The sequence below is a fragment of the Lissotriton vulgaris genome, chromosome 7 (genome assembly GCF_964263255.1).
Source record: "Lissotriton vulgaris chromosome 7, aLisVul1.2, whole genome shotgun sequence".
NCBI lineage: Eukaryota > Metazoa > Chordata > Amphibia > Caudata > Salamandridae > Lissotriton > Lissotriton vulgaris.
The window spans coordinates 948,293,576-948,315,534 of record NC_141695.1 but is presented as its reverse complement, the minus strand read 5'-3'; the positions used below and the strand labels follow the sequence as shown (position 1 = coordinate 948,315,534).

Below are 21,959 nucleotides of genomic sequence, written 5' to 3'. Positions count from 1 at the left end.
GATACTCAATATCTGTTCCAGTCATCTTGTGGGCATTGCATTTCTGCACTCTGGTGCGATGGCTGATTACTATGACGCAGATAATGACTGTTTTTATAATGAAGAAGAGGATGACTCTCTTGAGTACAACCTGGTGGAGGAATTGGATAAAGGTGTACAGCTTTCAGTGAATAAGGCGCTTGTTAGGGCTATTAATCCCCTGAAACGTCATTTGAATGAATATGCTGTTCAACAGGGCTGGTTACCTCCATCCCAGAAGTCCGCCAAGTCGCCTCATAACCCACATAAATCGGACTTTCAGAGCCTGGCGAAGGTTTTGACTTCGGAAAAGCCCAAATCTTCTGCGTCACATTACACGGAGGAGTCAGACCATGCTCAGGCCTCTTCAGGTCAGGACTCTACCCCTCCAAAGAAGCGTCTCCACAAGGAGCATTTTGTTGACGCCCCTGAGCGTCCTCTCCTTTTAAATTTTGAACCAGAGGACATTGTCCATCCAAATTCGACATCGTGGTTACCCGCTCCGGCAGTGGCCGCTTACCTTGAGGCGCATGTTCGCCAGCCCGTTGAGGCGCCTGTCCGGGCTAGACTTCGCTCCGAATGCCCTGAGACCGGACCTTGCGGACCACCTAGCAGAGACTCCGGAGGTGGACCCGATGATGGTTACCTACCTTAAAAAGTATTCAAAAGATCCTAAGAAAGGCCTAGACCGTTCCTGGAGGTCTTGCCAGGATAAATTACTGGACATGCTTGGCCCCCTTTCCAAGATACTAGATCTAGGCTGAAAAGCTAAGGAAGCTTCGGCAACTGTCAACCCAGATGAGCTCATCGAGTGGGCTCAGAGGGCGGTCTGCATGCTAGGGAATGTTAATTGCGCTATTTCTGCAGAACGGCGTAGGTCCATTCTCCTCAAGTTGGATCCCAAATTGGCAAAATTGGCGACTTCAGAGGCCGGTCCGGAGGCGCAGGGCCTTTTATTTGGACAACCCTTCTTGAAGGAACTGACTAAATTTGTATCCGCCTTCAGCGGAATTGATAAGGCACAGGCGACCTTGCGCCGGGCCATGCGTCCGGTTTTTACCAAGGCCGGACGACAACGGGGACGATCGTTCGGCCGTGGGTCGCAGCAGCAGTCCCAGAGAGGTGCCTCGCAGCAGCGTGGTGGGCAGTATGACACTGGATACTCCACTCGCGCCAATTTCTATCCTTCCCGTAAAGGAAAAGGTCAATACGGCAAAGGGCGATCTGGTGGACACCAAGGCCACTATCAAGATTCCGGCGCTACAGGTAAGCCTAATTCAAGCATGCGATGTGATGTTGGGGGGCAGAGTGCAATTTTATCTGAACAATTGGCGCATGATCTCCAACGATGCTTGGGTGCTAGAGACCGTTCAGGGTTTCAAGATAGAGTTCTATCACCCAATGCATCAGTCCCGTCTTCCACCTCCTATACTTTTTTCCCATCACTCTCAGGCTTGTCTGTCAGAAGAAATCGAGGTTCTCCTCAACAAGGGAGCAATTGTCCCTACCGAACGCCATCCACAGGGCTTTGTCAGCTCAGTCTTTCTGGTCGAGAAAAAAGGAGGCGGGTCTCGCCTAGTTCTCAACCTGAAAGACTTCAACAGCGGGGTGGTTTACAGGCACTTCAAGATGGAGGGCATCCATCTTCTGCGGGATCTCCTTCGGGAGGGAGATTGGATGGTCCGTCTGGACCTGAAGGATGCATATCTGTCCATCCCAATTTACAGGCCCCATCGCCGATTTCTCCAGTTCCAATGGCTGGGGCGTTGGTACGAGTATCAGGTTCTCCCGTTTGGCCTTTCGTCGGCACCATGGTGCTTCACGAAATTGCTGAGGCCAGTTGTACAACATCTTCGTTCCAGGGGTGTCAGACTGATCATATATCTGGACGACATTCTTTTTATGGCGGATTGTCCTCTCAAGCTTCTGCAACATCAGGAGTGGTCCATCACACTCTTGCAGTCTCTAGGTTTTCTGGTCAATGTCCCGAAATCGGTTTTGGTGCCCACTCAATCTATCGACTTTCTGGGCTTTCAGATAAACTCGGTGACTTGCCAACTTCTTTTGCCCAATCAGAAACTGCGCTACATCAGGAGGGAATTGACGTCTGTTATGTCCAAACCGACTGTGTCATTGAGGTCGTTGGCACGTGTGGTAGGTCTTCTGGCGTCTTCCATTCAGGTGATTTTTCCAGGTCCTCTACACTACAGGGCGATGCAACGCCTAAAGATTCAGCATCTCCGGAAAGGCCTCCGCTATTCGGATCAAATTCCTCTTTCGGAGGAAGTACGGGGGGAGATGCAGTGGTGGCTGGACCACATGGAGGCCTGGAATGGTCGAGCCCTGTTCGGTTCGTCTCCGGAACTGGTGATCGAATCCGATGCCAGCCAGTGGGGTTGGGGAGCCCGTTGCGGGTCTGTCTCGACGGGGGGTCGCTGGTCGCCCCAGGAGCTGTCTCTCCATATAAATTGTCTGGAGCTCCTAGCTGGTTCCTTTGCGATAAAGTGTTTTTCTCCCCTTCAGACGAGTTGTTGCATTCTTCTCCGAATGGACAATGTGTCCGCAGTCCGCTATGTCAACAAACTGGGCGGGACTCGGTCCAGGATTTTGGCGGAGATAGCCAAAGATTTTTGGCATTTTTGTCTGCAACGGAAGATCACGGTTATTGCAGAATATCTCCCGGGCCGCAACAACCAAGTTGCGGATTGGCACGCCAGACATCTTCGGGATTTCAGCGACTGGAGACTTCATCCTCGAGTCTTCCGTGCCATTCTTCGGCAGTGGGGCCAGTGTCACCTGGATCTGTTTGCCTCTCGCCTCAACGCGCAACTTCCCCAGTTTTACAGTTGGAGACCGGATCCCTTAGCTCTGGCCACGGACGCTTTTCTCCAACAGTGGCCATCGACTCTTTGTTATGCGTTTCCCCCTTTCATGATGCTTCCCAGAGTGCTGGCTTACACCAAGCGGTTTCGAGCGGAGCTGATTCTGATTGCTCCTTTGTGGAAGGCTCAAGCGTGGTTCCCGGTTCTCCTGGAGATGTGTTGCGCACCTCCACTCCTTCTTCCCCTGAAGTGGAATCTGTTGCAGGATCCTCTCGGAGATCCGCATCCCCTCATTCTGTCCGGCACTCTCCAGCTGCTGGCATGGCGAATCTCGGGGATCGTTGGTCGATCCCAGGCATTTCTAGCGACGCTGCCAAGTTCATTAGTAACGCCTGGTCTCCCAATACCCACAAGCGGTATTGAGGAGCTTGGAAACGCTGGTGTGATTGGTGTGCTCAACGGGAAGTTGATCCCGTTTCAGCGGATGTCAGTCTAAGCATTAATTTTTTGACTTCCTTGGCCACCTCCGGTCTAGCTTATCGGACAGTTAATGGTTTTCGTTCTGCTATTTCTGCTGGCCATGTCCAGATTGATGGTAAGCCTGTTGGTGAACATCATTTGCTTTCCAAACTGCTTAAAGGGATTCGTCTTGCAAAACCCCCCACTCCTAAATATGTTTCTTTGTGGGATGTTTCTGTTGTCCTGAGGTTTTTGGAGGCTTGGCCTACTAACCTTTTATTATCTCGTAAACAATTATTCGCAAAATTGACAATGTTACTGTGCCTGGTATCTTGCAAACGCGTTTCTGATATCCGCGCTTTAGATCTTGCGGGTCGCAGTTTCACCCCTGAAGGGGTTACGTTCACTCTCTCTCGGAGGACTAAATCCAACACTTCCTCCATTACATATCCTTCTTTTCCTGATCATCCCAATCTTTGTGTTGTCCAGTGTTTGAAGGATTATGAGGTGAGTACCGCTTCTTTGCGTGCGGACATGCAAGGTCAATTGCTAATTGCATTACAAAAACCTTTTCGTCCTGTTGCCCCGACTACTCTGGCTCGCTGGGTGCGCTGGCTCATGTCTGAAGCGGGCATTGACGTTTCTGTGTTTGGGGCACATTCTGCAAGAGGGGCAATGGCCTCTAAGGCTTATTCCATGGGTGTTACTCTATTTGACATTATGAAAGCTGCAGATTGGTCTTCGGACTCTGTTTTCAAGCAGTTTTATTATAAACCGATTCTTAGTGTTGCTTCTGTTGTGGTGGACGAGCTTTAAACAAGCATAATCGGAGCCTCCTGTCCTGACATAGAATTCAAAATTTGCAAACATTCGTGACAAGAATTTTCAATTCTATTAAGGACTAGGAGGCGAGGATTATCCCACCCTTTATTTTGACTCTGTTGCATTGTTATGTACTGTATAATAATTGCATATTGTTGCAGGTCTATTTCTCCTTGTTCTTTTCCCCCCCTTGACTTGCTTTGATTTTTACTCCATTATTTGGATGTTACGGCTCTGTATCTTTTTCAGGTTCAGACCAGAAATGATGTGGTTGATCTTCTTCAAGAGTCCCCTATGTTGCCTGCTTTTCGAACCCAGGATTCCTCCATCCTCTGCTACAGGATCCTTTGGATTTTGGCAGCGTGCTTGGAACTACTTTTGTTACTCTACCTGGGATTGTTTTTTGATGTTGAACTGTTTCCCCAAAGAAAGAGGAAGAAGGACTAATGTTTGGACCTTATATAGCGTAATCTCTATGGTCATTCCCAAGTGTTCATGGGATTTGTAGTTTTGTTTTTATTGGCTGCTGAGCATTTCATTAAAAAAATGAGAAAGCATAATCCTCGCCTCCTAGTCCTTAATAGAATTGAAAATTCTTGTCACGAATGTTTGCAAATTTTGAAATGTCGGTTTATATGAAGAGCAATAGAATATAAGCCTTGAAAAGAAACAAATGAGAATAATGATGAATAAAAGAAATCTGTGAAACCAGATAATTGTGATAAATACGGAATTCTGGAATGCCAGAAGATGAATGAGTGGAGCGCCAGGGGATGCTTCTAATGTTTATTGGGAGCACAACTTGTGTATGCTTACTAAAGGTCTCTGACGACAAGCGACGCCACCCAGGCCGCGCCCTCAACCCATGAGAGATACTTAAAACTTACGTAAAAAGAAACGCTGTGCACCTTCCACTATTTCTTCAGACTTTATGCAAAACAAGAAGAAACCATTCCCCACTGCCCTGCAGCTGTGACATCACGGCAGTGAACAGCCAGATTGGCTGATATTAGTTCTCAATTGGAGTCATGCACAACATGTTTGGGGTGTAACTTCCCCATCCAGAAAGCTTTATCTGCAATGGTAGCAAAATGAGAAAGCAATAGACCATTGAAATCTCTCAACAGGGGAGCGCCCACCCTAGTACATTGACATTAGTGCCACATTCATGGGCCACCATGAACCAGAGAAAGAGTCTGGTTACCCCAAATAGACCACCGGCGATGTGCGCCATTTGACCTCCACCAGCGACATTCAGACAATAATAATAGCTTGTTTCTAATGCGTAACGTCGGTATTGTGTCAGCTTAGTAATAATGATGACGACACACGCACAAATCGCTTCAAGTAAGCTGTTCTTGGATCAGGCATCGCAACATTGATGAAGGGAGTCACATCAAAGTAGCTTAAGAGTTCAGGCCTTCTGGGCACAGGTGGACTCAACGGATTACATTCGTCCCATAAAAATTACTCAGTCAAATCATTAACTTCAAGAAACAAGATTAAAATAGGAAAATGTTCAATCCAACTAAAAAAAAGAATAATACATCAACATAAAATAAAATATAATTCAGAAAAATTGGGTCATTTTTGTTCATTCTCAAGGTAGTAAAAATAACTCTAGGGTATAACCTATTTACATGAATTGAAGAGGATTAATATTTCAAGGTGATGACAATGCATTTAAATATGATTTAATCATGTTTTGGATTTTGAAAAAGGATACTGCAATCTGGCGAAAAAGCTAAATAGAACAGTCAGCAAGCTAAAATAAATTTTCAGTACAATAAAATAGCAGAGTGACATGAAGTGCAACGCGTTCAAGGCCATAAAAGAAACATAGCAAAGCGGTTTATCCAGTCACAGAAATGCACTTATCATATAGGCCAAGAGAGGCAATGTGGGAGCAAATCAGGCTATCAGCAGCAGGACTGTTTCTATATCTGTGCTAGGACTTGGAAATCACTAAAGGAACAGTTTCACTGAAGGAGAAAATATGGAAAAGAGGCCTTACTTTCCAACTGTGTCCAAACGGGAAGTCACGGATGTATGACATTACAACGCATGCTTTTACCACGCATGCTTTTACAACAAGTATTACAATGCAAACCTTTACAACGCATAGTGCTTTGGGGTGCTGGATAGTGAATAGTTTAATTTACTATTCCAACTCAAGTCCCCGTGGACACTAGGGACGGTGTTGGATAGTAAATTAAATCTATTCCCTATCCTAGAGCGCCCCCCAGCGCAATGCGTTGTAATGGTTTGCGTTGTAATAGTTGCGTCCTAAAGGCACTGCGTGGTAAAAGTTGCGTTGTAAAGGATGTTTCCCGGAAGTCACTCATCAACCTTCTTTAACTTTTCCCAATATTTTTCAGGAATAACTGACAAAAACATTATTTTTTCTGGTATTACCAGAAGATCCTTCAGGTAACAAACCAGTACTAGTTGCACTGAAGTTGTCCCCAGAATTCAAGGGATGATGTGCAATATTAAATATGCAAATGTTTTTAATAGTTTGGAACAGGAAAAATATCTGTCAACCCAATTACCAGACACGGTTTCCCTTCAGCAACATTCCTGCTTTGTGTGCAAGCAGAGTCTTAGGGCCTGATTTAGACCTTGGTGAATCAAGTCACATCGTCAACTTTTTAAGGGTCTTCCTGCCCCCGAACTTGGCGGTCTGCCCACTTGATTTAGATTTTGGCTAGCCACTGAAGGGAAGACCACCGCAGTGTGTGGATTTTTCAAAACTGGCTCTGTTAAAATTCCTTTTTTTGCTGTTTCCAACATTGCTTGGTGATATTCAACCCTCTTTTTGTTTACCTGTCCCATTTTACCAGGCATCAGAGGAATCCTCCTTATTACTTTCCTTTCTCATCTGGGGCACATTGACTGACTGTCAAACTGCTGTGAGGCATTGACGGGTGAGAACCTCTTTGTGCTCAATTGTTGTGTAACATCTACTTCCCCAGTAAACATACTTTCAAAAACGTTATCAGCGCCGTGAAGCAAAAATCTGTCAATGATATTATTTGTTTTTTGAAGTGGAGTAAAAAATGGGCCCTGCGCAGCAGCCAGAACATTTCTGCTTCACCTCTCTCAAACATTCTAGTGAGAACAACACAAGAGGATAGACGCTCACCATGCCACCAAAGACAGGAACCAACCATAAGCAAATCAGTCTTTGTGATGCTCCAGAAGGAACTGTCCAACATGAACTGATAGGACTGGTCCTTTCGGAGCGGGAGACCAAGCAGCCCTAGAACAGTTTTGGTCAATTTATTAGGGTACCACTCGAGTCTTGCAGCACAGTTTGTATGAGTATCCTCATCGGGGCATACCTGTCACACTAAAGCATCGCACCAAGGAAAACAAAAGGGATGTGTATTGCCTGAATCAATCTCAGCCATGAGTAATTACTATGGGCCAAATCCAGTCCATTGATTTTTTGCCCATCATGCCACCTCAAACTGAAACCAGCCATATGCAGTTTAGCCCTGGCCGTGCTCCAATAAGAACAGTTCAGCTCAATCTACCAGAGCTTGATATCAAGCAGTAGAGAATGAGAAGTACACCTCTACTGAGTGGCAGTTTTTGTGTTTCCCCACGGCTGCCCTAAGTGACAGTGGGTAAACATAACTCCCTGCACCCTTAAGTCCTGTCTCTCTTGACAAGGACATCTGGCTGCATGGCCTGGGCCAGATGAAGAAATAACGTAAACTCAGGCGAAGTTGGGAAACTTTAGCCTTCTATGCAAAGGACAAAGTTTCATTGACTTCCTTGGACTCTGTGTAAGTAGAGATTTGCTTTGTTCACGTTTGTGTCTCCAGGTCCCACAGACCCCTATCACTTGCAGAGCCCACCCAGGTTTGATACTGTCTCCTCGTGCCCCTTGTTGCTCTACCATGTAGATAACAGCATTAGGATTCTCCAATATCCAGATGATACACAACTCTACTTGAAAGTATCTTGTGCACCAGATGTTCAATGCCTCAAACACCTGCATATTATCCAGACCTGGATGCCCAGCACCTTTCTAAAGCTCAATGCAACCAAGAGCGAATTCCTGGTATTTGTCAACACACAACAACAGTACAACCCTGACTCAATGGCATGAACCTTGATGGCTTATAACCCAACCTTCACTGGATACAAAATACACATAGAGACCCTTGTTAGAAAGAAAATGAAACAATTTCTTCCAGAAAACAACTTGATAACTGCTGTTCTGGATGGTGGTAAAACACTGCTCCATAGTCTTCCCGATTCCACGTCTGTTCCCCATGGGGGCATCTGACATGCAGCAGAACATTTCATCCAGGGCTGAAGAAACATAATCACATCACACCCATCCTGATATAACACTAGTGGCCCCCCTTTCCAACCCCACCATGTTTAAAACTAGCTGCATTATTTACAAAGCCATCACAACCAGCACCCTGCTTATCTTGCAGACAAGCACACCATCTGCATACCTGTAGCTAAGACACCATTAGAATGTAGACTAAGAAGAGTAAACAAGAAAAAGAATTACAGCAGGCCATTCCCATCTGGAACAACCTAAGCACTGCCACAACACTAATCCAATTTAGGAAAGAGATGACTGCTCTCTTCTTTAGAGAACAATACATTACAATACAATAAACCAGTTCCTCTCCTATCACTCGTTGACCGTTTGGTTGTCTATCACCCTTTACAGAACTCTGTTCCTTTTGTCTAGGTTTGTGCTATAAAAATACCATATACATGCAAATACAAACATACAAGTACCATGTCTCCCTCTCTGATGCTTTACCAGGGTGGTTGAAATTACCCCTCCAAAATCTCAACTACAGCACCAAGCATAACAGTACAGAATAATTGTACTATTAGAAATACAGAAAGATGTTGGTGCCTATGTATAAGGAAATTGAGCAAAAGGTATCTCCTGCAACCTGAAGTCTTGAACCAGGGTGAAGCATCGGTACATTGATCCCACACTGTTTTCGCACTGTATTTTAATTTGCAGAAAATGTTTTTTATCCGCTTTATACATGTAAAAGAGGGAGCTAGGTTTGAGGCAACATCAGTGTTACTTTTTTATGACACAAATAGTAAATGTAGTACAAAGATAAGTTAGATCTTTATTTTATTGTTACTGAAGGACTACGCTTCTTCATTGTTTTAATAACTAATATACAGAAATAATGAGTTAGTCGCCATAAAATGTGCAAACTATTGTCCTGGAATAAAATCTTTTCTCTGCTCTGGACTCTAATAAAGTTGGTTTGCCCCATTCACCATTCTACATGTAGAAACTAAAGTTAAATGCATTTGCCTTTTTTTGCACTTGTGCATAGTATCTCTAAAGCTGCCCAGTTGCGACTTTGATGGCTCCCATGCAACAAAATGTGTGATCCAAGGAAAATTACTTTAGCTTGCTGTGCACACATTTCCTGAGCTCTATCTTATTACCTCTGGTGGATGCACTGCGACCACTGTGTCAGAAACTTCCATCACTCCTGTCTTCCACTGTTCCCGGTCTGTCGTAGTTGTCAACTTCTCAATCGTATCATTTAACACTTCTATCCCTACAAAGCACAACAGAAAGAAGGCAGCTCTGTAAATTTGAGATCTGCCCAAATTACATTGCATGTAGAAGGCGGGGTGCAAGTATTCAAAGTTAATTGCTGTTGGATTCTGGTGGGTCTATCTCTTGATGAATGAAATATTGTTCTCCACAGTTGAAAGTTAATGAGTTATTATGGATCTGTTTTTCATTCCGATCATTATACCCAACAGCAATACTCAACACTCATAGATGACACGGCTACTAACACCCTTCTCATATCCATGCAGCTCAGAATCAATACCATTGAATTTATTTGCAAACCCACTTCGAGACATTAATAAGAGGTAAGAAAATGCTGTAGAAATGAAGTAATACAACTCAATACAATGGTTTGGAAGATATTATTGTGTAAATCTGGATCTCCTAATAACCCATGTAGGCCCTGATTACTACCTATGGCAGATGATGTAATCAATCCAACTTTAACAGGATCTTCAATCTGTCCTTAGACTCTGCATGCATTCCACGTTCTTGGGAAAAGGTTATAGCTGAGGTTACCTACAGTAGGCCCTACCATCCCAGCCAACAAAAGGGAAATATCTCTTCTGCCTGCAGCATCGAAAATTAATGGACAACTTACCGATTATTTGGGACTGTTCAGTGTACTACATCAAACTCAGTCTGGATTTAGACCCCAACACAGTAGGGAGATCTACGTTTTAGAAGTGGCGGACTTAATTTAAATTGCTCTTGACCAAGGAAGGAACGCTGCCTTAATTATGTCAGATTTATTGGCAACATTTGAGATGGTCTCTCAGTCCATTCTCCTGAAAAGGTTGGCAGATATTGGTGTTGGTGGGCCAGCCTGGGGCTGAATTGAAATATTTCTGGTTGACTGAGAGCAATTTGTATGGATGGCTTCCTTCACCTCAAGAAGTAAACAGCCAAACCAGGGAGTACCACAGGTCTCTTTGCAAAGTACAACTTTATTCAACATCTATATATCCCCTTTGTCACCCTCGGTTGAAGCGTTAGGCTTCAAGAATATCTCATATGGAGATGATACACAGATGATCTTTTAAATCGATAAAGGTACAAGTATCACTCAAGAATCTTTCCATGCCTGTTTCATCATTTTTAGATCGGATGAGAGAGACCAGTCTTAAAGGTAAATCAGAATAGATCGACATTTTACTCTTCAGCTCCACTCAAGACAATTGGGAGTAAATATTTTGGAGTAAAAGTTGACAATCAACTCTCCTCCCAACTCTAAATTTCTGCAGTGGCCGATATGGGCTCCGCCATGCTTGGAGCGATAAAGAAATGTATTCCCTTTCATATGTTTGAGACGCTCAAAATAGTTGTACATGCCGTGATCACGCTAGGCTTGATTATGCCAATGATTTCTATTTTGGTCTCCCAGCCTACCTAAACAAGCAGTGTCAGACTCGCCTCATTTTAAAAATACCACAATCAACTTCCATTTCTCAGCATCACAGCCAGCTACACCGGCTGCCCATTCATCAGAGGATCCATTTCAAGGGGTATTCACCTGTTACAACGCATTTTTTACAACGCACTACCACTACAACGCAGGCATTACAACGCATACCATTACAACGCATGGCGCTGGGGGGCGCTCCAGGATAAGAGGTAAGTTTAATTTACTATCCAACACCTTCCCTAGGGTCCACGGGGACTGGAGTTAGAATAGTAAATTATACTTACCACTATCCAGCACCCCAAAGCGCTATGCGTTGTAGTGGTATGCGTTGTGAATACCGCGTTGTAATGGTATGCGGAGTAAAAGTATGCGTTGTAACGTCATACATCCATTTCAAGGTACTGTCCTATAGAACCTTTCACACCACAGGACCGAAATAACTGTCCGAATGGACAGCCCATTTCATACCCACCACAACAACGCAATCCTTTTATGGTATTAACTTCCAAGTTTTGGCTATCTCAGAAAGGTGGATGCTCATTCTCTGTTGTAGCTACCAGAGCATGGAGTGAACTCCCAGTGCACCTGCGTCGGATGAGCAATCAAAGGCACTTTCGTAAACATATCAAAACATGGCTATTCAACCCGTTATTTTTCCTTTGTTTCATGCTTCATTTAACCTTTATATTTTGAGTGAGCCTGCATTCACACAGCCACTAATCATTATAATAGTAATGAGCTTTCATTAATGCTTCCTTCAACTGTTGTAAGTTGACAAAGCCTCCATTTGTCTTGTGTTCAACCGGTTTAGGTCAATTCCTCTTCCACGTTTGAGTCAATACTCATAACAACCTACGTACGCTGCCATGCATGCTTTCAATATTTACAATCTAAGTGAGATTTCAGTTATTCAGCTATCAACTTTTCAAGATCAAGAAACTTTACATTTATGCTGTCATCAAAATATTTAGCTAATTGTGTGAACTAGTGTTAGCAAAACAAAACAAAACTGTCATGGCCCAACTGAGCAACTGAGCCCGCGCTGACATGCTAAATTATGTAGAACACTTGATATTGCCCACCATTATCTACTAAAGGAGATACCAAATACTGAGCATTGAGAGTTACCTGCAGTGTAGATATTTAACAACAAATATTCCAGTCACACAATCAAGGCTTAATAAAGTAATCAACTACTGCCAACCTACTCTGAAGGCTATGTCTTATTATTGCTGCAATTTGAATCATTCTAATAACCATTATCTTAGCCATGTGGTGATACCTAAGCCCTCTCCGAAAAGCAAACCTTATTTTACGAGTAATGCTTTTCGTAGGATGTGCTACAGAACGTGCAATGATTGCCCTGCACTAACAATATCATTCTACAACTACCATGTAAACATAGAGCAAATAACGATTCTACATAATAAGAAAAAAGATTAGGTATGCAAGGATTGCTTCATGTTATGAGCCAAGGAAAGTATCAGGAAACCTTCTGAATTATTAATACATTTTTTAAAGATGCTGAAGCGAAAAAATGGTACAAATCTGTACCCTGCTTAGCAAGCAGAATAGAATGCGGGAATAAATGCATCTTAATGTGGACAAAGAGAAGGAAGACTGCACCGTCAGTGGATATCACTTACCCATTGGCTTGGGAACTGGCCGGCTGCCAACGTAAAGCGTATCGTACTTCTGAATGGACTGCCTCACCGCATCAAGAATGTCAACTGAGGAGACAATGGAGCATTGCTGAATTATCCTACATGCATTAGATATTTCTGATTAGTGTTTGCACAGCTAGGTGGCAACAGAAAATCAGAATGCTTGTCATTGCTTAGGGTTTATCATGTATACCTTCACATTGACTCTTTCAACTTAGATATTAAAATTCTCTTCTACCACCCCTTTTCAAAATACTTTAGATTCTTTGCATTTTGCTTTCAATTGACACTTTCTTAATTTATCTATTTTTCCTGCAAGGTTTATTCATATATACTCTCACTCTGTTATAAAATTGAACAAACGTGGCATCAAATGGAATGCCTGTTTCTTCAAAGGTCATTGGATTTCATATGGATACTATGCCACCACCTCATACATGACCCAAAAGCAAAAATAACATAAACACAAATACAGTCAATAAATAGAATATCAGCAAAGTGTAATCAAATGATACATATATTAAAAACCAGTATTTCATTGATAGGTCTCGTGGAGTTTAAAGCGAGGTAATGGGCAGTGGGGGCCCACTGATATCTTTCAACAGGCGTTATTTATTGATTGTATTTGTGTTTATGTTATTTTTTCTGTATGAACTAATATTGATGTTATTCATATATATGGGGGAGATTGGTCCACTTGTTTTTTTCATTTGTCAATCATACATTGTTTGAACCCTGAGCTTTAGGACGTATGAGTATGTGTGGGTATGAATTCGGATGTTTGAATGACTGAATGGAAAGGGGAGACCACTCGGTCACCCCGAACGTATGGATGGGTGCCCTGATCCCCCGGGAAACCGTTGCGGCGGGGGGCATGTCCCGGCCGGTATGCCCATAGCGGCGTGGTCGGAGCGTGCCCCCACCACCTAAAAGGGTTGTCCTAAACACCCGCCCGGAAGTCCGTGTACCTATGGGCGGGATGGGGGCGCGGCCCCCGCCTTCCCGCTGCTGGATAAAAGGCACGGGAATCCAGGGAAGCGTCCTCTTGTTCCTGCGCTCTGAAGGCTGCACAACTCGTCGCTCGTGAGCCCTCAAGGGAACAAGCTGCTGTTTTTTGAACGTGTAATCGTTGTTTTTTCTGTTTCAGTCGTCAAGGCGTAGCTGGAATCCAAGTCACTTCGGGAGGACAGGCTGAGCTAACGTTGAACGCGGACATGCCTGGTAAGAAGACTGGAAAGAGCTCCGAGATGGAACGTATGCTGCGCACATTGGTGAACCAAGTGTCGGCGATGGACAGAAAGTTCGGTAAAGTAGACCAGCTGGGGCGCGGCTTAGCGGCCCTCAGGAAACAAGTGGAGGCCCAAGAGGGGCCCTCGGGGCGACCTAAGAGGATCGTAGGGCCTGCTTTGCCAAACATTATCCTAGGGGGGGATAAGGGGAAAAGGAAGAAGGGGAAAGCGGGTCCTAGCGAGGCCCCAGTCCCGATGGAAGTCCCACCGGTCCCAGTTGCACCAGCGTACTGCCCGGTACCCACACCGGATGGGGGATTGCCAATCCCTGTGGTTATCACACCGCTGGATGACAACCAAATGCCTCCTGAATTAGCGCTTCAGTTGGCGGCTGTGTTACCCTGGTTGAAGAAGGGAGCGGGGGGATCCGCGGCTCTAGAAGACCCGGCCGAAGAAGCTAGACTGATTATTGAGCAGTTAAGGCAGACAAGGGGTGCTGGGGCGGCGAACGTGCCTTCTATTTCTCCACAGGTGCCGAAGGTGGTCGTTGTCGAAAACCAGAATAAGTCGACGGACACGGCTGGAGGTGCGGCGGAGGCCGGTAAGAGATCACTCCCAATGATGAGTGAGGGCGTGGTACCCTCAAGGCGGGAAAGCTTGGCGCAACATATTCCCATGGTTACTAAGGAGATGGTATGGGCCAATAAATATATTAACATGTTTTCATTGTTAACTGATCATTGAGAGTTAGAATATGCCAAGACTCAGAAGGATTTATGGCACCCCAGTGTATGGCGGGCGAAAATGGCAGAATTCAGGGTCGAGGAGTCGATGATGAACTGGATCAGGGCCTTTTCTATTTTTGTAGTGATTATCGCTGAACGTACACCAGAAGTGTTGAGTGACCTGGCTTGTTACCAGAGCAGGATCACAAGCTTCCATGAGAAGTATTGAGGAGAAGAATGGAAAGGGTATGACATGGCGTTTAGAAAGGCAAAAGAGTTTAATGAAACACTGACTTGGGGGATTGTTTAGATACGGTATCTTGGCATGCACAGCTCTTGCCGGGATCAGCGGGTGGTTCAGGGTCGAGCACAAACGGCCCCAGGGCCTTTCCACAGAAACAGGCGCAGCCCTTTCGGCCAAGCTACGGGTGGGAGTCTCAGCCTAGATCGGGCGGGAACGGAAGTAAGCGAGGAGTGTGTTGGGGCTTCAATAAGGGGACGTGTAGCAGGCCGCAAGGAACGTGTAAGTTTAGGCATGCGTGCTCCAGTTGTGGTAACACCTCACACCCTGAAACTAGCTGCCGATCCAGAGCCAATGGTACCGGAGGTAAAGAGGGTACCAAGCAGGATTGATGCGCTGCCCCGGAAGTTCACACCTTCACCCGTAGATATCCTGGCTTTGACCCAATGGCTGAATAGATACCCTGATCATGCGTCCGCTGGGATCCTGCGAGATGGCTTCTCACATGGCTTCAGGATCCCGGCAGGCGATTTTCGGGGGGCCAAAAAGATCGCCAAGGAGGTTAGCTTGGGGCGGGTTGCAGGACCTTTTGGTGACCCACCAACAGCTGATTTTGTATGTTCCCCATTAGGGGTGGTGCCTAAAAAGGACCCGGGGGAGTACAGGCTCATCCATAATTTGTCGGCACCGAAGGGGGCTTCCGTCAATGAGGCGATCGACCCTGACATTTGCAGTGTAAAGTATGCATCTTTCGATGACTACTTTACAGTAAATTGAGTCCCGGTGGCAGGGCAGGAGTGTGGCTTTCAATCGGGAGTTATAACTCTTGGGTAGTGTCTTACAAGAATATAAGATGGCAGATTGGTTGTAAATTCCATTTGTATTTTGAAAAGTTGATTAACTAGAAAGTCTTGCTAATACCTCTATTTAAACAACCAAGCTTGTGTATGACGATCACAAACAATAACACGTTGAGACTTGGAAAGCTAGGGGTGATTTTCCCTCTCCAAGTTGAAGCTTAAGGCATATATCAACCTTCACTTTACACGGTTGCTGAAACTTTTTCACAGAGCTGAGATGAGGGTCTGAATGGCCAATACTTGTTTGGAACATATAGGACTTCACTCATCTGCAACACGATTCTTGTTTTAATTCCCATGTGGATACATCTTGAATTGCTTCTTGCGAGGAGACCTGCCTTTGGGATCCACACGCATACAGTTTTGATTGTGTAGTGATGAAAAACCTAAGAGGGTTGCCCTTCAAGCAGCCTCTTAACACTTGTCTTAACTCCGTTTGCTTGGCAGGCACAACGTTCATGTCTAAGAGGTGGCAGTGAAAGACTAGTTTCAATTGAAGTTAATCCTTGGAGGAGGCAAATTCAAAAGATTTATTGCAGTCAACTAAGAAGAAATATTAATTTTAAAATAGAAATAAGTGCACTTAAAAGGCTATGGTAATGATACAGGTGTCTTCTTTAACTGTCTGATGTGACTTGAACATAAAACTGAATACAGGTTGATTCGACTACATTCAAAAAGTAGTTTGAAGACAACTGGAATATTTTTGTGGTCATGCCAACTTCTCTTTTTGGTAAATGTCAAGTCAGATAAATTGAAGAATAATTTTAATGGAAAGCTGTTCTGGGTGCTGAATGGTCACACTAGTGGGCACCAACCGAAAAGGAGAGAACCCATATTATTTTTGTAGCCTTGCATTATTGATTATTGATATGTATTTGTTGATAACTTTAGTTATTACAAGTTGGAGTTTTCAGAGTATGGATGCAATTGAGCAGCTGTGATACAATCCGACTGAATTGACAGACGGTAATAATGTAAATGAGGTTGCGGACAGTTGTATGGGAATTATTATCCAAATGTTGAGCAGTTGTTTCCTCTGTTCGCTACTGTAAGGTTAAAGGACCAAGTATGCCCTCTCGCTTGAACCCTGGATGCTTTAATCCTTGTAGGGCTGTTGAATATGTTGTTGAGACAGTTTAAATGTATGAGTGTGGACACAGACTTTATCGAGTATAAAAGAAGAAGAAATCAATATAAGAGCGGGATTACAGTTAGAAAATGTGCATTCAAAATGAATGATTGTCAAGAATGTGATAAGGATGCAATACAAGATATGCAAGGCAACATTTCCGGTGGTTAGGTTTATTTTATACCAAGGCCTCTTTTTCACTTCTCAAATGCACTAGGTAATAGATCATAAACTGATCGCGAACTAAAGGGTTTCATGTCTGTTTACAATCCAGTGAAATTTACTGAAGGCTTACATCCAAGCCATGCCCCTTTCAAGCAGTGGAAGCTGAGATGGTCTGTTGACTTCCCTTCTTGGTTGCCTGAAGAAAGGGGGACTACTCCCAGTAAACACAGTGCCACCCTGCACGATAAAAAGTACAAATGAAAGGTGTCACATGTCTCCTTAAGAGGGTCCCAGGTATGGGTAAACCACTAAGGATAAAAAACCTCCTCAGAAATGTGATTGAATATTACTTAAGTTATTAAAAAGACACCAAACTCCCTCTAAGATCAGGGAAGAGAAAAGAGCCAAGCAAGCATATCCAGAAGTAGATCCTGTACAAATGTCAACTGGGAGAAATAAAATGCATGGGCCGAAATAGGAGCCGAAAGGCATAGAATGCTATGAATAATAAGGGAACCAATAGGCTGTGATGCATCCCTCACTTGGAAATGCCTTATATATGTTTGAATCAGCAAATTACATCTCAGGAAAGACTCCACTTTTTCCTTGGTTGGGAACCTTGGATAGCATTTTATGAAAAGACCACCATCTTAGAAAGGGCAGATTAGGAGGTCTGTCCACACCCCTTTGTGAAACTCATGGTGTCTGTTTGGCACAAAAGGAAAAATCTCATCTTTGCCCAGTACTGAATTTTTCAGTCTCACTGGCACCCTTTATGCCTGGCACTCCATGAAGCTCACAGAACCACAATCCAGATAACTGTGAGCTGGAAAACTCCAATGCAATCAAGGTGATGCAGATGCTCAACCAAGCAATGGGAAACAAGAGCACAAGATGTCCTTCCTCTTCTCCTGGACATGTAAACGGATGAGGTCTCATCACAGCTATTGGCAACAGCACATTTCTCAACACAGAGGTAACAGCTCCTGGATGCCATCAAATTGAAGTGGGTAATAATTTAGCAGCCTCCAGTTCACTTTATCAGTAGTGTCGATTCTGGCGGAAAACCAAGGCTATACACCTTGAAGGAGGTAAGTATAAAGTCAATCATTAACAAGTATTGGCAAAGCTAAAAGGTTTCACTGATGCAAGATCCATTGTTTTTCTCAATATTGTTTTAGGCAGAGCGAGCCGCTGTGCAACATGGCTTAAAGAAAAAAAAACAGCACTATGATTGAGCCAGCGTTGACTGTGTCATACCAGTTTTTTCCTATAAGCCACGTTGCACAGCCGCTGTGCAATATGAGTAAAAACAGTGTAAGGGGCTTGAGGGGGGCAAGCAACACAAGAGGGAAGGGTGGGTGTGGTAAACAAATAACAGACAGTGGGAGAAGGACAAGGTTGGGGAGCGGACCAAACAGTCAGAAGGAAGAGGTCAGGGGTTGGGGAAAAACCAAACAAACAACAGACAAAGGGAGGGGGCAGGGAAAGAACCAAACAGACAGTGGGAGGAGTTCAGGGGGATGGGGATGAACCATACAAACAGTGGACAGTGGGAGGAGGGAGGAGAGCAGGGAATCAACCAACCAAACAAATGGACAACGAGAGGATGAACAGATTAACCTAACAACGGACAGCGGGAGGAAGGAGGGGTAGGAAACCAACAACATACAGCGGGACAGGTGGGCGGGAGAAACAATGATAGTGGAAGGCGGGCAAGGGAAAGCAACACGAGGGAGGGAGCAGTAATTTCAGGGGATGGAGACGGACCACAGAGATATGCTTGCTACAAGAGTGCATGATAAAATGTAAAAAAAGAAGACCTACAAGAGCCTGTGGCTAGTGGTAGTGCACTGACCACAGTCAGGAATCTGTAATTGGACCATTCTCCACAGCAGGGACAAGCACGATGCCCAGAAGAATACAAGAGGCAATGAGGAGATGCTGACTAGTAAGAAGCAAGGAAATAAGAGTGACATTGAAGCCAGCCAATGGTAAGCAACGGTAAATATTGGGAGGGCTCTAAGCCCGTTTTAAGTTTTTTTGTTGTTGTTCACAAGAGATTTCACACACGCTGTGCAGGCAAAACCTAAAAAGAAGCAGATGTGTTCATCTTTATATAGATTTATTTACCTAAATCACTGTGACAGATGGATCGTTCATAGGGAAGTGTTGCATGTCTTGAATTCCTGGCTTAATTTATTTTAATTACATCATTTTGTAGGATCGTGATGGATTCCTTGAAAGTCATGATATCACCCATCATTGTTTTCCTTTTGTAAGTAGGCCTGGAAGTTTGTTTGCACAGTAGGACAGCTGGCAGTTACTTCATTGACTTCTCTGCAGCTTTTGGCTGGGTGGATAGAACTCTTTTCTGGTATAAGCTCAGAGCACGCAGAATTCCAGAGATAGTATTGTGTGTAATACGGCTATTACGTTTAGATATTTTGGTCCTGATGAAACATATACCATTTGGTGCTGTAGACACTGACTCTGCATGGTACACCTCATTCTGCAATGTCAAACTCGGAATAGCTGGTATTTTCCACACCTGGGAAATAACCCACCCTGGGATAACAGAATTTACCAGGTGCAGTAATTAACACACATATTCTGCAACATTAGAGGCCACTGACTTTAGTTTAAATTACTTTCAAGTTGGCATAGACATATGATTGAAGCAGAGAAAGTCATGGTGACATATAAATAACCTGCTATACCGCAATTTGCTTGATGGCAATTCCTCTTATAATGTAGCCTGAGAAACTTGTATCAATGTCATTACAAGCCACTATTCTCTAAAGACTGAATTTTCAAAAACTGTTGTTTTCTCTACAAAATTTACAAAAATGGTTTTGAAGGGTAACAACCGGGGAACATCCTTTTCAACGCAACTTTTACGACGCATGCCTTTACATCGCAAGTTTTACAACGCATGTCATTACAACGCATTGCGCTGGGGGGCGCTCTAGGATAGGCAATAGATTTAATTTACTATCCAACACCTTCCCTACTATCCACGTGGACTGGAGTTGGAATAGTAAATTAAACTATTCACTATCCAGCGCCCCCCAACACTATGCGTTGTAACAGCATGCGCTGTAAAACTTGCGATGTAAAGGCATGCAACCGTAACCACCACCCATCAACGAGATAAATAATGTAAAAACACCATCAAATGTGTTGCTGAACTAGCACAATCTAACACAACATGCTTTAAATTGCACGTTCACCCCAATGGTATTTCTTGTCACTATATACAAGACGATTTATTGCTGCACATCTCAAGTGAACTCAATGGTCGTGTGCATTTTTGCAACCTGTAACACTAAGAAAAGCCTTTTTCACCAAGCATGGAATATCGACGGATCATTTAAAATGTCCGAGTCCCATTATGCATATCTTTTCAAATTATATTTGGGTAGCTATTTAAAGCATATACTAAAAAGTTGGGGAGGTAATTTTGAAGTGAGCGGGAGAAGCCTTTGTTTGTTTTACACTATATATATGGATAAGTCTCGTTCTCAGGTGATGCATTCCCTTTTCTGAACCCATCCTCATGAACAAGTGACCATTCTTGCAGAGCATATTGTTACTTTCTTAAATATGTGCATGTTTGTGTAATATACCCCGCAAAACAGCAACTCCATCCAAAACCTCGATCACCCTCTGGTTCATGTAGACCATGATAAGGACTGAGCTATACACCATTATTAACCTTATATAAAACACGACTGCTGGAAATGTCATAGCGCTTTTGCAAAATAAATAAGTAGCCGTAAATGCCTTTTGGATTCAGCCTCACATCTCACCATTATCAATGTATCAGACTTTAGAGGCACAGGGTTGTCGGATACTATTTTCGTGCAAAGCTTGTGTCACTGGGTACACTGTTGTACAAGGCAGTATGTAAGGATAACTCTCTCCATCTCAAAAATAAAACATAGGAACAAAATGAGAAGAGAAAACGTGGCATCACAACACAGTTACCTTGCAGCGGTAAATCCTCTGGCGAGATGGTTTCCAAGGTAACCGATCGAGTGATGCTGTTGCTCGACACAGCCTTCTCAGAAATGATCTGCACAGAGAAGGGAAACACGAGTCTCAGGTCTCGTTAAATCTTCAAGCCGTACAATACATTTCCTTTGACACTGTACCCACCGGCTCAAGTTAGAGAGCTCGAGGGGTAACCACATTTTAATACAACATGGCATGACTAGGGCTTTCTCTAGAAACTGCTAGGTTTCTGACTTAGTCTACATTACAGATTATGTTTCCCTAGGTTTCCCTCGACCTTTGTTTTCCTCTGCTATACTGTGGTTCTTAAAGCCCCACATGCTGCCACCTCTGGTCTCCCTGAACCTTTAGGAGTCTCTCTGAAACAAGCAGGCGCCGCTTTGACTCGGGCCATCTCTGGTGTGGCGCCGCGGCTAGGGCGACTGACTCCGGAATCTGGGGATCCTGGCACCGGCGGCAGATTAGCCCAGCACCATGTGACTCTGGGCAATAGCTTGCTTAATCTTCCCGACGGCCGCCAGCGCCTAGAGACCCTTAAGGGTGATTGTGCACCTTCCTTAAAAGCACAAAATTGAGAATGTTTGTTGAATTTAGCAAACTTGCTAAAGTTACGCTGATCTTCCCTCATTATCTTGCAGAAAGATATGAGTATCCGGTGCCTCAAACTCCCTGCCGCTCTCCGTGCCTTTAGTTATTAAACCACATTGAGAACTGAGCAAAATAATGTTAAGTGCTTAATTTATATGTAGGCAGGTGGCCATTTCTGAAGTTTTGTTAGGACCCGCCATCACGGACAGAGCCGTGCAC

At 44.1% G+C, this 21,959-nt stretch overlaps 1 protein-coding gene across 1 annotated transcript in view; it reads right to left on the bottom strand.

The window, feature by feature from the left end:
* APBB3 (amyloid beta precursor protein binding family B member 3) overlaps positions 1-21,959 on the bottom strand; it is a 250,568-nt gene that overhangs the window by 65,164 nt on the left and 163,445 nt on the right. The window contains exons 9-11 of the mRNA XM_086931390.1: positions 21,126-21,213; positions 12,766-12,849; positions 9,579-9,694 (exon numbers count right to left, since the gene is read on the bottom strand). Coding sequence (XP_086787516.1) covers positions 9,579-9,694; positions 12,766-12,849; positions 21,126-21,213 — 288 coding nt within the window. The remainder of the gene's footprint in view (positions 1-9,578; positions 9,695-12,765; positions 12,850-21,125; positions 21,214-21,959) is intronic.